The sequence below is a fragment of the Apteryx rowi genome, unplaced genomic scaffold (assembly GCF_003343035.1).
Source record: "Apteryx rowi isolate R43461 unplaced genomic scaffold, aptRow1 scaffold_256, whole genome shotgun sequence".
Lineage (NCBI taxonomy): Eukaryota > Metazoa > Chordata > Aves > Apterygiformes > Apterygidae > Apteryx > Apteryx rowi.
In genome coordinates, this window is record NW_020448930.1 from 1,240,307 (window position 1) to 1,254,718 (window position 14,412).

At 38.2% G+C, this 14,412-nt stretch overlaps 1 protein-coding gene across 2 annotated transcripts in view; it reads left to right on the top strand.

The window, feature by feature from the left end:
- RNF144A (ring finger protein 144A) overlaps nucleotides 1–14,038 on the top strand; it is a 28,176-nt gene extending 14,138 nt beyond the window's left edge. The window contains exons 2-8 of one of the 2 annotated variants that reach the window (XM_026067248.1): nucleotides 1,212–1,316; nucleotides 1,502–1,562; nucleotides 2,646–2,853; nucleotides 4,534–4,681; nucleotides 6,110–6,199; nucleotides 7,763–7,810; nucleotides 9,216–9,266. In XM_026067248.1, the coding sequence (XP_025923033.1) occupies nucleotides 1,212–1,316; nucleotides 1,502–1,562; nucleotides 2,646–2,853; nucleotides 4,534–4,681; nucleotides 6,110–6,199; nucleotides 7,763–7,810 (660 nt within the window). In that variant the 3' untranslated portion in view covers nucleotides 9,216–9,266. Of the gene's footprint in view, nucleotides 1–1,211; nucleotides 1,317–1,501; nucleotides 1,563–2,645; nucleotides 2,854–4,533; nucleotides 4,682–6,109; nucleotides 6,200–7,762; nucleotides 7,811–9,215 lie in introns of both variants that reach the window. The other variant, XM_026067247.1, reaches the window with a different exon arrangement.
- Nucleotides 14,039–14,412: the final 374 nt, after the last annotated feature.

A 14,412-nucleotide genomic window follows, 5' to 3' on the forward strand; every position in this document is an offset into this window, starting at 1 on the left:
CCAGTTGAGCCCTTGGGGATCCCACAAGCACAATGAAAACACTGCAGAGTGATCTGCTAGAAAACAGACCTGCATTTGTTTTTTTTCTCTGTAGTGTAAGGCTGGTGGAAGTTCTGTGGGGTATGGAGAGAAAAGGATCTCTCTCTCTTTCTCTCTCTCCCCTGTCCTCCCCAGCAGACAGCTACGTTGTAGCTCTAATCTTGATGTGGGAAGTATGGAGATGGTGGGGGGTGGTTGCATTAATACCTATGCAACCAGCTAGATCTCAAAATGTCCACGGATAGCTCTGAGACCAGTCTTTGCCCATATCACAAAATGTCAGCAACTGAGTAGAGAAGGCTGAGTAGAGCAAAGGGTGGATGGATAGCAGCCTCCATGTGTGCCATTGTTGCAATAAAAAGTCAATGTATCAGGCCAATTAAATCAATGCTAGTAAAATATATCAGTCTGCTTTACCTGACCTTGCCTGCTCTTCAGGAGTAACAAGGTTTGATCTTAATTTGACCTTGGTCTAAATATCCACCTTTCTTCTTTGTCTTGTTGACAGTCGTGCTGTGCACAAGTGTGTTACGTGCCACATTTTCAGTTATGACTTGGGTAAAATGCTATGGTTGCTATGAAAGGAAAGCGTTAGTATTAACAATATTTATTATTCAGTCCCCATGGAAACTGTAGTTCTTCTGGGAGTCCGAATTCTCACATTCTTTTTTTCTATGGAAGAGAAAATACATCTTTAGCCATGAAATTCAAATAGTTATTTTCCAAAAATAGAAGGCAAGATACACTCCCATTTGCTTTTTATCATTCTTGACAGATGTCTGTTTATGGGTAGTTACTGCTTACTAAGCTATGTTGTGGTTTCCAGTCACATATAGATTTTTGGAGTGTGATTAGTCTAATTTTATCTTTTTATTTTTCTAGATCCCCATTTAATTTGTCTCTTTTCTCCATTTTTATTTTTTCTTATTTGCTGCAATTTTTTCAAATTGAGGGAGAGTTATTTGATGAACACACCTGGGAAATGAACTTGCCATTTGCTATATAAGAGTATAACCTTGACAAAGTCTGTGAGTATGCCCCACAGTTGTAAATGGGGCACAGTATCTGTTTTTCAAAGTTTAATTTCCTCAGATTTTCAGATGAAAATTGTTAAAATATTGAGTGGTTTATTCTTGGTGGAGCAGTTAACTCAGTCTTTGGCTCTCTTGCAGTGCCTAAAACAGTATGTGGAGCTTTTGATCAAAGAAGGACTAGAAACAGCAATTAGTTGTCCTGATGCTGCCTGCCCAAAGCGAGGTCATCTACAAGAAAATGAGGTATGTTTTTATTGTAATTTTTCTTTTCTTTCCTTTTTTTTTTAAGATGTGTCTTGCTCAGTCATCGTTGCCAACATATGTTTTCAGTGATTCTGTACAAGTCAAATATTTTGTCTCCATTTATTGAAAATGCATTAGATTACGCTGCTGTTAATTGGAAATTTGTCTTTTCCTTCCTTCAACAGATTGAGTGCATGGTTGCATCAGAAATCATGCAAAGATACAAGAAGCTACAGTTTGAAAGAGGTAACATACACTATACCTTGTAAGGCTGTGGGAACAGTATCACTCCAGAACAATCCCATAACTCAGAATCTAGTCCTATACATGTTCATGCAGTAATGTTGTGTATTAATTGTTTTGTCATCAAAAACAAAGCTTAAGTTCTTTCTGTTCTTGCCAGCATGATGCCCTTTGCAACATTCTGGAAATAAACTAAGGAAAGAAAATTACTGTGTACTATATTGCTCTATAACTAAGGAAGGAAGTGACTTCTGTTTAGAGCTTAGCACTGCTCGAGTTGACTGCCAGTACCCTTGACACTGTCTACCTAGGCTGACCCCTTTTATGCAGTCACCATTATCTCTTATACTAGAATCTCCTGTGGAAGTATTAAGCAGTTATGTGTGTAAAGATAAAGTGAACCTTGTTAACTTTTATGAGGATATAAGCTGACCAGGTGTCTATCCCTCTCACTATAGTGATATTCAATTGGGCAGAGTTTCATAACAAAAGTTCAATATGTGTGGCCATAGAGAACTTACACTAAGGTTTTCACCAAGTGATAGACCCAGCGAAGAGACCATGCGAATCAGTGATATATTTTTATTGACTACAGTGGACTTTAAAACATGAAATAAGTTACTAGTAAGCAGCCTTCAGGAAAGGGATGAAGTTGGATAACAATCTTACATTAYTGCTAATCATGTGGTTACGTTAGTGCAGCGGCCAACTTGAAATAGAGCCCTGCTGGGCAAGGCACTGTAAAAACACTTTCTGGTGCGTTATGCCTGCATAAGATATGCTCTATTTAACTTTAAGTGTAACTGAAGAAAAATATTGCATTCCATTCTCAGAATAGGTTTAGTTCAGTGAATGAAACTGAGCAATTAATTCAGACTCTGGAAACTCAAATTAGTTATCTTAGTTTGGTGCCTGTTTGCAAAGCAGGCCAGATTTATGTTTAATTGAGTAAAGTAAATAAAAGGGCTGCTTTTGAAAAGGGGGGTGTTTAAATGCCTTGCCAGTCAACCTCATCTGGAACACAGTGTTATGGAAGGCTGGTCTTGTAACTGCCTTTGAATTTACTTCTTTTATGCCTCTTTACAGAAGTGCTTTTGGATCCATGTCGAACTTGGTGTCCCTCCTCTACTTGCCAGGCAGTTTGCCAGCTTCAGGAATCAAGCCCTCAGAACCCCCAGTTGGTCCAGTGCAAAGCCTGTGATATAGAGTTCTGCTCTGCTTGCAAATCCAACTGGCACCCAGGTCAAGGCTGTCAAGAGAATATGCCAATCTCCTTTCTTCCAGGAGAAACAAGGTATAGTATTGCAAATGACCAAGAATCTAGAAAGAAAACACTGAATCTTTTAACCAGCAGGAATGTTAATAGTAAAGAGGCATTTTCCAGATGCTTTGTTTTGTTTTAAAGCCATTTCCTTCACCTAGTCACTCCAGTTCTCCAGTTAATGCTATGTTCCAAAAGTGGATAGCTCTTGATGGCCTCCCTTCCTTGCTACCATCCCCACCAAAGCACAGAGGAGACGCGCAGCCCACTAATGAGCTTCTCCTTACAGTTGGTCATTACATCCCAAACAGTGATTTTTAGGATACCCTGTCAAGCATCCTGACTGTTGCACATCTGGACAATGATCTTGAGCTCTGAGACCACGGTGAAAAACCTCTGATCTGTTTCCAGTGGCATACTGCAGCCAGTGAATGAGAGAGGCCATTGTGCACGTGTCTCACTCAAAGTTTGGACTTCTTTGAAGACTGTATAGCAGTTCAATGTATCATTAAAGCCCTGGCTAACCTTTGGACTTAGCTATTCCTAAGTTGTCTTCCTTCAACCTTTGCTGTAATAGATGATTAGCTAGGATGCTGCCATGATCAGTTCCTGGTCAAATATTGTAACTTTGACATGTGGATTTCATGTGTGCTTGAGCCAGAACTCAAGCTCAATAAACTTCATGGCAAGGTAAAAGACTTGATCTATTTTCCTTAGTGTTTTGGTTGCTTTTAGTTTTTACAGTTTATGGATTCAAAGCTTTCTTCTGTGATGTGGTTGCTACTAGTGTAACTAATGAGTATATGTCCTTCCATCCATCAGTCAGGCAAACAGCAATCAGTCAAGAGTCAGTCCTGTTTTAATGCAACTTGCTAATTTCCTATCAGTCATTCTTGTATCTCCCACCAACAGTGGCTGCAGGAAGTGTCAGTTGTCAAGGCACATTTTAGTTGTTGGAGTGGATAAAGCCTCGAAGGAGTAGAAAGCTACTCTAGAGAAATAAATATTCTTCCAGTGTTTCTGTGCTGTGTCCACTGTATGAGGTGATGTCCTACAGTTTTGCAGAGTGGTACAAGACACAAGAAGAAGTGGTGCTGACCCAAACTCATGAACCATGTTTTGACTGGACAGTGTTGGAGATGAAAAGAGATCAACTCTGAAAGAACAGCAAACCCAGAAAAGCTCGTGGTTCTTGATTTGGAGGGAAATTCCKAGGGAGGAGCCTCAAGGAGGGCAGAGACATGCAATCTCTCGCTGCTACCCTAGCCCCAAGGAATGCAGTCTGGGCTCACTGTGCTATCAGGGGATACCTTCCTCTTCTCTTCTGAGGGAAAAGAATAGAGGGAAAAGAAAATGATCTAGCCATACAAAATATTTAGCTGTGGATTAGCCGCTGATCTGATATTTCAGAAGGGAACTGTATAGTATTGTCAATATCACTAGATTACAAAAACAGTTGGTACATACCTGGTAAAGAAAATGTCCTGACTCTTATGTAGCCACTGTAGTCATTAGCTTTTTTCATACTAGAGGTATGTTTGAAAAATAGAGTATAGCCAAAATATCTGAATAATAGAACTCAGCTTATTTATTAATTCTTTTTTTTAATATATAGGGAAAAAAGTAGGCATATTTATTTATCACAGTTCTTAGAAGTTCTCCTCTAAACTGACATGACCACAGATCTTATTAATTTACCACTCTTCCTCACAGTTCGGTTTTTAAAATGGAAGAAGATGATGCTCCAATCAAGCGCTGTCCAAAATGCAAAGTTTACATTGAGCGAGATGAAGGCTGTGCCCAAATGATGTGTAAGAACTGCAAACATGCCTTTTGCTGGTACTGTCTGGAATCCCTTGATGTGAGTACACGCAGTATGCTCTGGCTCTCAGAAGCTTGGGAGTTCATTGCTTTGCCATCCAGCTGTCTCATTAATGAATTATATACTCGCTCACTAGCCAGCTCTTCCTCTTTCGTGCCTTGTCTTCTGCATTTTCTGTCACAGCAGTGCTTTTGTGTTTCCTTCTGCCAAACTTGGTGGACTGGGATCCACTGGAGCTGTAGCTGTTAATTTGATAGGATTTGTATACTTAATTCTGCTTGTCTGATCTGTGTGATGTTAGTATTTTGCCCATGTGAGACAGGAAAAAAGTATTAGTATAAAATAAAATTTTATGAAAATATTTTATTGGCCATCTTTGCATGGCATCTAGCTTGGTTGTTTTGAAGAATACTTCATTCAGGATTGGCTTTTTGATGTTCTACTTTTTGAAGGAGTTACGGGATGAAAATAGTAATGTTCTCAGTTCTGCAGAGACTTAACAGAGAAACTTAAGATTCATTGTGCCACCATGCATCTTAGTGCAGGAGTTTAGAAGTCAGATTTGCTTACTGCTCATTAAATTTTGTGGGACAAGAAATTCATCTGATATATCAAAAAGAATACAGTGTTCTAACACCAGGAATTTGCCAGTCTGTAAGCTGTTAGCTGTTATGTGTTTGTGCCCAAGGATCAGAGTATATACAATATACAGTATCTGTTTCCACGTCATCCATTTTATTTTATAGCAAAGTTAACAATAGCAAAGGAAATGTTTTATGTCCCCAAAAGGTACTCACACTATTCCAAATCCTGCTCTTGTCCCATTTGAATGCTTTACTGAGAGTCCTTAAATCACAGACACTGTCATGCTCAGTTAAAAATCAGAGCCCTTGGTACCCCCACAGCCCTTGGTACCTGGCCTGCTATCTTGGTTGGTGTATGAAAGTGTGACAGGACAGGTATGGAAGTCTTTCTCCTGTATTCTCCTGTATCTGTATTTGCCTTTTTATTCTTCAACTAAGAAAAGGAACAAAGTTTGGGAAGTCTGTGGTACAAATATTCATTTTCTTTTCCTCTTTCGTTCTGTGTGTGTGTGTGTGTGTGTGTGTGTGTGTGTGAGAGAGAGAGAGAGAGAGAGAGAGAGAGAGAGAGGGATGTAGTGGCCAGCTTACCATCTCAGATTCTCTTGCTAAACTTTATATTAGCATTTATATATGCAGCTTGAGAGCCTTTGGAAGAAGAGATTCATTACAGATAAACAACAGTTCTTAAACCTGTTTGTGAAGACACTCTACTGTAAACAAAGCACTACAAAGCACTTTGGAAAGGTTGGACCTGGCCAAGGTTTGCTTTACYGAGATTTTATCTTCCTGTACAATTGCTGGTTATAAGTTCTCGGGACACAGTATTTCATAACTTAACATGTACTTCTGTTTATTGCATATGTTTCCATTTAATATTTTGTAGGATGATTTTCTCCTTATACATTACGACAAAGGACCTTGCCGAAACAAGTTGGGACACTCCAGGGCATCTGTTATCTGGCACAGAACACAGGTAAAGCTTAGATCTTTAAGTTTGCATGGGTCTACAGAGAAACAATACAGTGATGATAGAACCTTCCTTTGCCTTATTCCTTCTAATATCTAGGAGTCAAACTCTATCTTGAATGTTGACTAATTTCCATAGCYGTTTTAAAGAAGCCTGTAGCTTGGAGAGGAACACTCTTAGCACTCCCAGAGAGGACACTTCTTGACAGAAAGCCTTTCAGACCTGAAGACGGTAGGGTATGTCTGCATGGCAAGTTAAGTCCAATGTAAATATGTTCTTAATATATCTGGTGGACATACTGGATTGGCACTATCTGTACAATTAACAGGGAAGTCCATCCTGCAAGGTATCTTTAGCTCATGGTCCAGAACTAGAAAGGAATCTCATAATCTTGCTATGGACTCAAGTTGGCTCATTCATGTAGGTTGGGTAGAGCTAGGTCCTCTAGTAGGTATCCCAGTGGGCTTGTCAGTTGTTCCAAACACGGTTCAAATTGACAGTTGCCGAGAGTTTGAAGATACTTCTTATAGCCTAGATCAGGTCTTGCTGGATCCTGCATGAACACTATATAACAGAAGAGCTCCCTACCCTAAATTAACCCATACAATACAAGTGCCAACCTATGAGTTAGGCGAGTATACTACCTTTACAGTCGCTTTAGAGGAACAGGTACGTTTGGGGTATGAGTCATCTCTTTCTAAATTAGCTGTCTGCCAGTAAATATTTACCTTTGCTTGAGATGAAGTACTTTCCTTGAAATACAGACTTCTTTCCATTTGAGCATAAATCCCAAGTCCAGACAATAAATGCCAAGCCTGAAGAAATAGTAAAATGCAGGTATCTGAAATGAAGTGAGAAGGATTGCACCCCCCTTTCTCAATACACACCCCTGTGTGCCAAAGCAATAGACTGTTTTTTGTTTGACTTAGCCAGTAGTATGTTAGAGAGTGTGTGGATCACAGAACTAGTACCTAAGCTTTTTTCTTTACTCTTGATATGCCTGCAATATGAGGTGATTACTCTGATATTTGGAAACTGTACTTGGCCACAGTAGTTGTTACAAGTATGTTTGATAGACAGTATGTTTGATGTTCTGGTCATCGTGAGAAAGAAAGCAGTAATTCTCTACCATTGGGGTTACAGTTCTGCTAAACCTATTGAAGCCAGATCAGTACTGTAATCATTTCCTTATGTTAGATTTCATTGAGTATTTATCTAAGGCAAGTTGAAGTGAGCCTTTGGTTTGTTATTTGTGGATTTGAAAACAAATATTTATTTTGGCCGGAGGGAATGGCGTGATGCTGTGTAGGGAAGATTGCTTCTGGATGTGAAATGCTCAGCTGTTCAGGAGCAACTTAATCCAGGTGGAAAATGAGCAACTAATACTCAGCAGGCAACCTGCTGAGCTAATGTTTAAAAAAAAAAAAAAAAAAAAAAAAAGACGAAACTTGGTGAATTCTTTAAGGGCATGTTGGGACTGAAAGGAAGATAGAAATAGGTATCTCATAAATATCAGCAGTGGCCAATCCAGTGCACTGAAATGCTAACTTCCACCTTGGCTCTGTGTAGGTAGCAGTGATCTATTGTGCACTCTTAGCCTGGACTGCAGAGAGCTAGGTAAGTGCGTGCTGTCTCTGTAGAGCAGGATGGGGGCAGTTGCAGCTCACTGTATTTTAAAGCAGTTTCAGCTGAGAAGTTAGCTTTCTTTTCTGTCTATAGCAGATGTATGCAGACATTAGTAAAAGAAAGTTGCATCAAATTGTCAGCATTTCCAGAAAAAGAATTAGTGAAGGGTGCACACTRCTAAAATTTAAAGAGAAATTGCTCTTGGCAAGAAATAAAATTATTAGGGTAGGAAAATTTGAGCTTCTTATCCCTAGACAGCCAAAAGACATGATTAAAAAATTCTAGCATAGTGTTATGTAATATCAGGGTGAGGGCTTCACTCTTCAAAATTAATTTTGTTTAACAGCGCCATCTGCCGAAATGAGCATTTGGTTTCAACACTGCATTTTGAAAATAGTCGGATAGTGAAATTACAAAAAGAAATGCACAGTAATCAGAAAGAGAAATTATCCATGGTTGGTACTAGTAAGTCATTCTTCCTATACTGTGGCAAATTAAATATTTGCCAGCTAATTGAAATGGCATATCTAACCCTGGCTAGAAGAATTCTTAATGAGCAATGCACTCTAATTTCATTTTGCCTTCTGTTGTGAGTTTTTGTTAGCTGATTATTATTCCACTCCTGCCTTCATTATTCAAAATTATTCACAGATGCTATCACGTGAATCAGTATAAGTGTTTTCTCAAATAATTTACAGGCATATTGTCTCAGCCTTACTGTTACAGTTGCTTATGTGAAACAGGAAACTTTCTCAGGCAGTGACCCTCAATTTTTTTTTTTTTAATGATTTTCCAAATTTAAACTCTGTAGAAACTAGCAGAGTTTGGCACACTGACAGTATTGGCAGATCTGAGCTCTTCTGCCTGTGCTGGGAAGAGGATGATCAATAAATGTAAGTGGAAAAAATGCTTTTAGATGGAGTTAGGTCATGTTCCCTGAAGCAGCAGGGTGAGCTCAAGTTCACTTGTGAAATGATATTTGGCATATGCAAAGTCATCCCGTTGTTCATAGTGTTTGAAATCCAAGGCTGAGATTCCCAAGCTCATGCTTCTGCTGGGGAAGTTTGTGGGAGTGTTTCTGGGTTCTCTGTGAACAAGTCCAGATCCTGATTTGACTGCTTCTTTTTGGGGTTTTCTCCGGCAAATAGGTGAGCATTTAACAGTGGGAGTCTCTAACTGTCTTGTAGTCTTGTCCCCAGTATTTAATATTTAGCTTTGATCAAGAAAAATAGAAAAAAAAATCTAGTCAGTTGCTTCATTAGATGTTTGAGATATAGCAAAGCTCATCAATACAAATAAGCATCTGTGTCACTTTATATGATGGAACTGAGTTGTGTAGCATGAGTCTGACTGGAGCAATGAAAAATGAACATTTGCTCTCTGATTTCTCTTTCAGGTGGTAGGAATTTTTGCAGGATTTGGTCTTCTCCTTTTGGTGGCCTCCCCTTTCCTTTTACTTGCTACGCCATTTGTTCTGTGCTGCAAGTGCAAATGTAGTAAAGGAGATGACGACCCTCTGCCTACCTAGAATGAGAGAAGATTGGACTCATCACAACATACATTTTGATTTTATTGTTGCTGTTGTTGTTTCCCTCTTGCACTTACATTGCTGTAGCCTTACTTGGCCTGTTCTGCTTTTCATTGACGCACAGTCTTAGTTCCAGGAACTGTTGTTGATACTCTTGCATAGATCAATTGATATTAGACAAGGAGGGTAATGGAAGGCAAGTTTGGTGCTTAAGGAAGACCATGGACCAAGGTAACTGTCTGAAATGAAGAGGTGATTCTGCGAAAAATAATGCAAAAGGTTTCTGTTGTCCTTGTTGGTGGACTGGGAACTGTGCTAAATGACATTGGCAAAACAACTTAAAAATACATAGAAATCTAAACTTTTTGCATATCCATTTGCTACAAAATTTGGTGTCTTATTCTTCTATGTATTTAAGATGCCTATCATTTCAATTGGATAGTCAACTTAGTGTGACTTTAACATGTTTACTACACTTCTGTTTTTTGTTAGTATTGACATCACAGCATCCTTTTTAGTGCATATTTTTCCAAGAATAGCAAAATCAGTAAGGTGCATATAGGCCGTCCTATGCCTTTCTTGAAAATTGGGGAGGGATAGGGGGACAAAATTGGTCCTGTTGCCTTCTGGGAATTTTAGGGAGTCTTATGAAAAATTTGTTTCATTGAAAACTACATTTCTGAAATGAATTTATGAAGGTTGAGTGGTGACACAAACCTGCTATCTAATCAAGGTTCTTTTAAAAATGCATTGATGCTATTGATTACCGCTGGACCACTAGTGTTTTTCAGAATTGTTATTTTTGCTGTCGTTTAGGGTTCTGCTACACTTATAGGGCTATGTAACTTCTAATCCAGGTTATCTTAATCTTTTTATATATATATATATATATATATAGTCCTATTTAAACCAAATGTGTAAATAGCTGTGCTATTGAAATATTTCGGAAGTTCAAGATAGCTTGCTTCTGTCTTAAGGGCAGTTATTGAAAATACAGGACTAATTTTACTATTCAGCAGACTTGGGGTTGTCAATGAATCTTTCCTTTTAAGTATAAAAATTCTAAGCATCAGGATAATCCCTGTAGTTAGTAGTAAAAATGCCTGGGATATTTGTGGAAGTTGTATTTAACTTTTAAACTACTTAGCCCATTTTCAGAGTTAATGTTGTATGGTATATGTGTTAATAACAATACTGTGACAAAACAAGTTTTTATTTGACAGCGAATCAGTGACCTGGTTTAGTAGTTTTTCAGAATTCACAGTGCTGTATGTTTCCAGGGTAGTAAAATATGCTAGTCACCATACTGTTAATCATAGTAGTTTTTATTTAGTAACATTTTGTGGAAAATGATCTTAGCTGTTTTTAAAGCCTACAAGAATTTAACTAACAACTTCTCATCATGAAATATGATGCACCTGAATCGCTGTATATGCTTGTGTGTAATACATGAGGAAAACATTCTTTTGAACAGCACGTGGACTGAAGTTTGACTGAATTTATTTCATTATCATTTGTGTCTGTGCATTATCAATGTACTGAGGTGGGTGAATATAATGAAGCCAGGGTAACTTTGCACTGAAAATGTATCAGGACCTTTAAATGCAACTGTTTCTGGCTACTCTCACAGGCTGGGAATACATTTTCATAGCTCAGTCATAAGGAAGTGACTTCTGTTTCTATTAACTTTTATTTTATACTCCCTGTTAAATAAAATGATTGGAGGGTACAATTTTGAAAAGGCCACTCTCCTTTTATAAAACTACTCTTGAATTCTTTCTCCCCTTTTTTCCAAGTTTTAAAGGTATTCAAATTCAAACTATATCTAAATCCAAATTTACCTCCAGGAGTTGCATATTTGCTTATTTGGCTTGATTTTAATGAGTTCAGCCATTATAACATGAAGGAAAATATCTGTTTACCAGCAAGTCTGAATTCCTTTCTTCACCTTTTTTATGGCAATGCACAGTTCAGATCTTTGCTTGCAATATCTATTTTTGTTTTCATAGTTCTTTTTAGCCAATATTTTAGATCATCTTTGTTATTAAAAATTGCTTAGTTATTCAAAAATATTCCTAGGGGAAAGCTGGATAACACATCCAATCACCTTGTTTGCCAGCTCCCAAGCAGTGTGTGAAGCACTGCTGCATACAGTGGGCAGTGAAGTGGTTATCTTACTCCGGTTCTGGCAGCAAATAAGTCCATATCACCAGAGATGCCCAAGCAGAACACTGTTTAAGCTTGGTTTATCCTGAGTCATTGCTTCAATGTGCAGAAATAATGGAAACCCTTCTGTGAATGACAGCCTCCTGCAGGTAAGCTTGTAAGACTGAGTGGGAAAGCTTGAACCATGGTCTTTGATCTCTGGCCCTGTAACTCAATTTAACTGGAGAAAAAAAATGGACAAAAGGACATAAAGATTTCCTGGATTGTTAATTTTCTAATTGTGAGCACTAAGAGATTTTCCACTGTGTGGCACTCGTTCTAGTGACCAGTTCTACTGGAGTGCTAGCAGGCAGCAGAGGTGCGGTGGCCTATTAATTAACAGTATCTGGGGTGTCATGGTACACGGTTTATTTTCTGCTGTGCCTTTCTTAGAGTCTTTATGTGGGAATATAGCAAATCTTGCTTTCTGTGGTAGAGAGCTACTGTCCCCAGGTGTCCAGTTAATAATCAATGTCAAAATTAAGGCATGTCCAGATTCAAAAAAAAAAGGGGGGGGGAGAGTGAAAAAAATCCTTTACAAATATAAATATTTTAAAATGTTAGTTTATAACTGATGCTCAAAGGTAACATTATATATGAGCAGAAAACTGTGTACTTTTGTCAGCACATCTGTCTCTGATCTCAAAATACTTGAATTGCTACTGGAGATCTCTATGGCATGTCACTTGATACACATTCTGGCTCTTGGGATAGACCATATGCCTACATACACTTACCAAATACCTTATCATTTCAGATATGCTAAATGTCATTTATTCTGCATTGTTTTGGGGGAATTTTTGTTTTTCTGTTTTTGTTTTTTTTAATGCTGTTTTGTTTCCTAAGTAGTGTATTTTTGGTAGTGATGTACTGAGGTTGGGGCTTTTTTTGTGTTACGGTTTAAGTTGATAGTGTGACATCTAATACCCTGAAATCAGATTGTAAATATATTATTTTAAACTCTGACATTTAAGCCTTGTGTCACAGAAAGTAAATGTTTATGTCTCTGCTGCTTTTCAGATGACTCTGTTGTAACAGCTTTGTCTTTTTAAATTTTCGTCTAAAAAATGAGATTCACTGCATGATTTTTGTTGCATTCTTATGACTATGCTATGATTTAGTTTGTTTGCATTGCCTTAAATGCTGTTTTAATGGCGTTATTTAACAGTACATGGTTTGCATGTTCTGTTGGGATGAAGTAGTGTCTTGACTGGTGAGCACCGGAATGAGTGTGGAGTCAGGACTCCCAAGGCTTTGCTTCTCCCTGGATTTGCCATTAGTAGGGCTTGAGTCAGTTCTGAGCAAGATCAGTAGCAAAACCCASACTGACTTCAATGACAGCAGCGTTGGGTCTTCCCCATGTGACCCTGGACAAGTCACTTTTCTTCTTTTATCTCAATTTACCCATCCTTTATATGGATAGAACAATGCTCAGCTACCTCACAGGAGTGTTGTGAGGATAATTTCATTGGTTTTGAGGCTCTTGAAGATTCTCTGATGAAAGATTATATATAAATACCTACTGTGGTTTATGTTAATATTTAAATTTTATTCAAGTTAGCATTCATCCTTAAACCTCCTACTACTGACTGCAGCATACCAAGAGTTTGGGATACTTTCCCCACGTTCCAAGCAGCATGGTCTTTCCTCAAATAGATTTATGAATTAGGCAAGATCCCAAATAAGAGCTGAATGGCTCAACTCTCAGCGTACAGTTATGCCCTGACATCCAGGAAACAGTCAAAATTAGTGAAAAACTSTCTTGTGTGTGGAGCTGACAGAATAAATATTCACAGATCAGAAAAAGATGATATGCTTTCGATTTAAAAATGTTATGGGCAAGAAAAAAATGAAGTTTTGTGCATTTCATCTGTAGTCCTTTTACTCTGAAAAAATAAATATGTTTAATACAAGCAGTTTTCATCCCAATAAGGTGCAGCATGCATAAAGCTTTTTGCAGGTTTTCTTTTCAAAACCAAAGTTTGTACGTTTCATATATATAATCTGGCATCCTGAGGAAAATGGATAGAATATGGAGATTGTTGCTAATAGTGATATTAAAGACATCAAAAAAGCCTGCATCAGCGCTTAATTGCTAATGCACTTATACTAAGTAAAGCATGCTGTTTGTGTTTAGAGCCCTGTGGTCCTCATTATTGCTTTGATTTGTATATCTCTCTTATAAGAATTCCAGGAACATTAGGTACAGGTACGTGGTAYGTAACTGAACCTTTCTTGATCATTTTATCATGGATGTATTTTAACCTTGTAYAGGGGTAAGCATGAAGGAGTCATGCATATGTATAAATAATGTATTTGAGCAGTGTAAAAATAGTTCTGTTGATGTATTCGAAATGTAAGTACATTTTGTGCCACTAACACTGTGATGTATAAAAGAGCTGTTGAATGCCTTTTAATGTTGTGTTTTGTACTTTGAATCATATTGAAGAGTTTAATTTGTAATTTCAATAGATATTTTAAATGAATATGTCTCCTGTGATTCTTCATAGTGATTTTTCAGTGTTATGCTCACTAAGGAAAAGTGCTTTTGTTATGGGCAAACACCCTCTCCTTCTCTTCCCCTCCTTCCTTGAGAATAATCCTGTGGCCTGGGGTAATCCCCCCAGCTGCTGGGCACAGCTGTCGTTTTGCCCATGGGCATTAGTGCATTCTTCTCTCTGGTTAGCCAACAGGGAGAACCTAGGGATCTCTAGAAGCTAATTCAAACCACAGCTAGGTCTTTGCTCCAGCTCCTGATGCCATCAACTGGTGTATGCCCTAACTGGGTGAATTCGCTACTCCAAGAATCACACCGAGATGTGTGTCCATTCTTGTTTCACAGGGTAAAGTCTGATGGAGG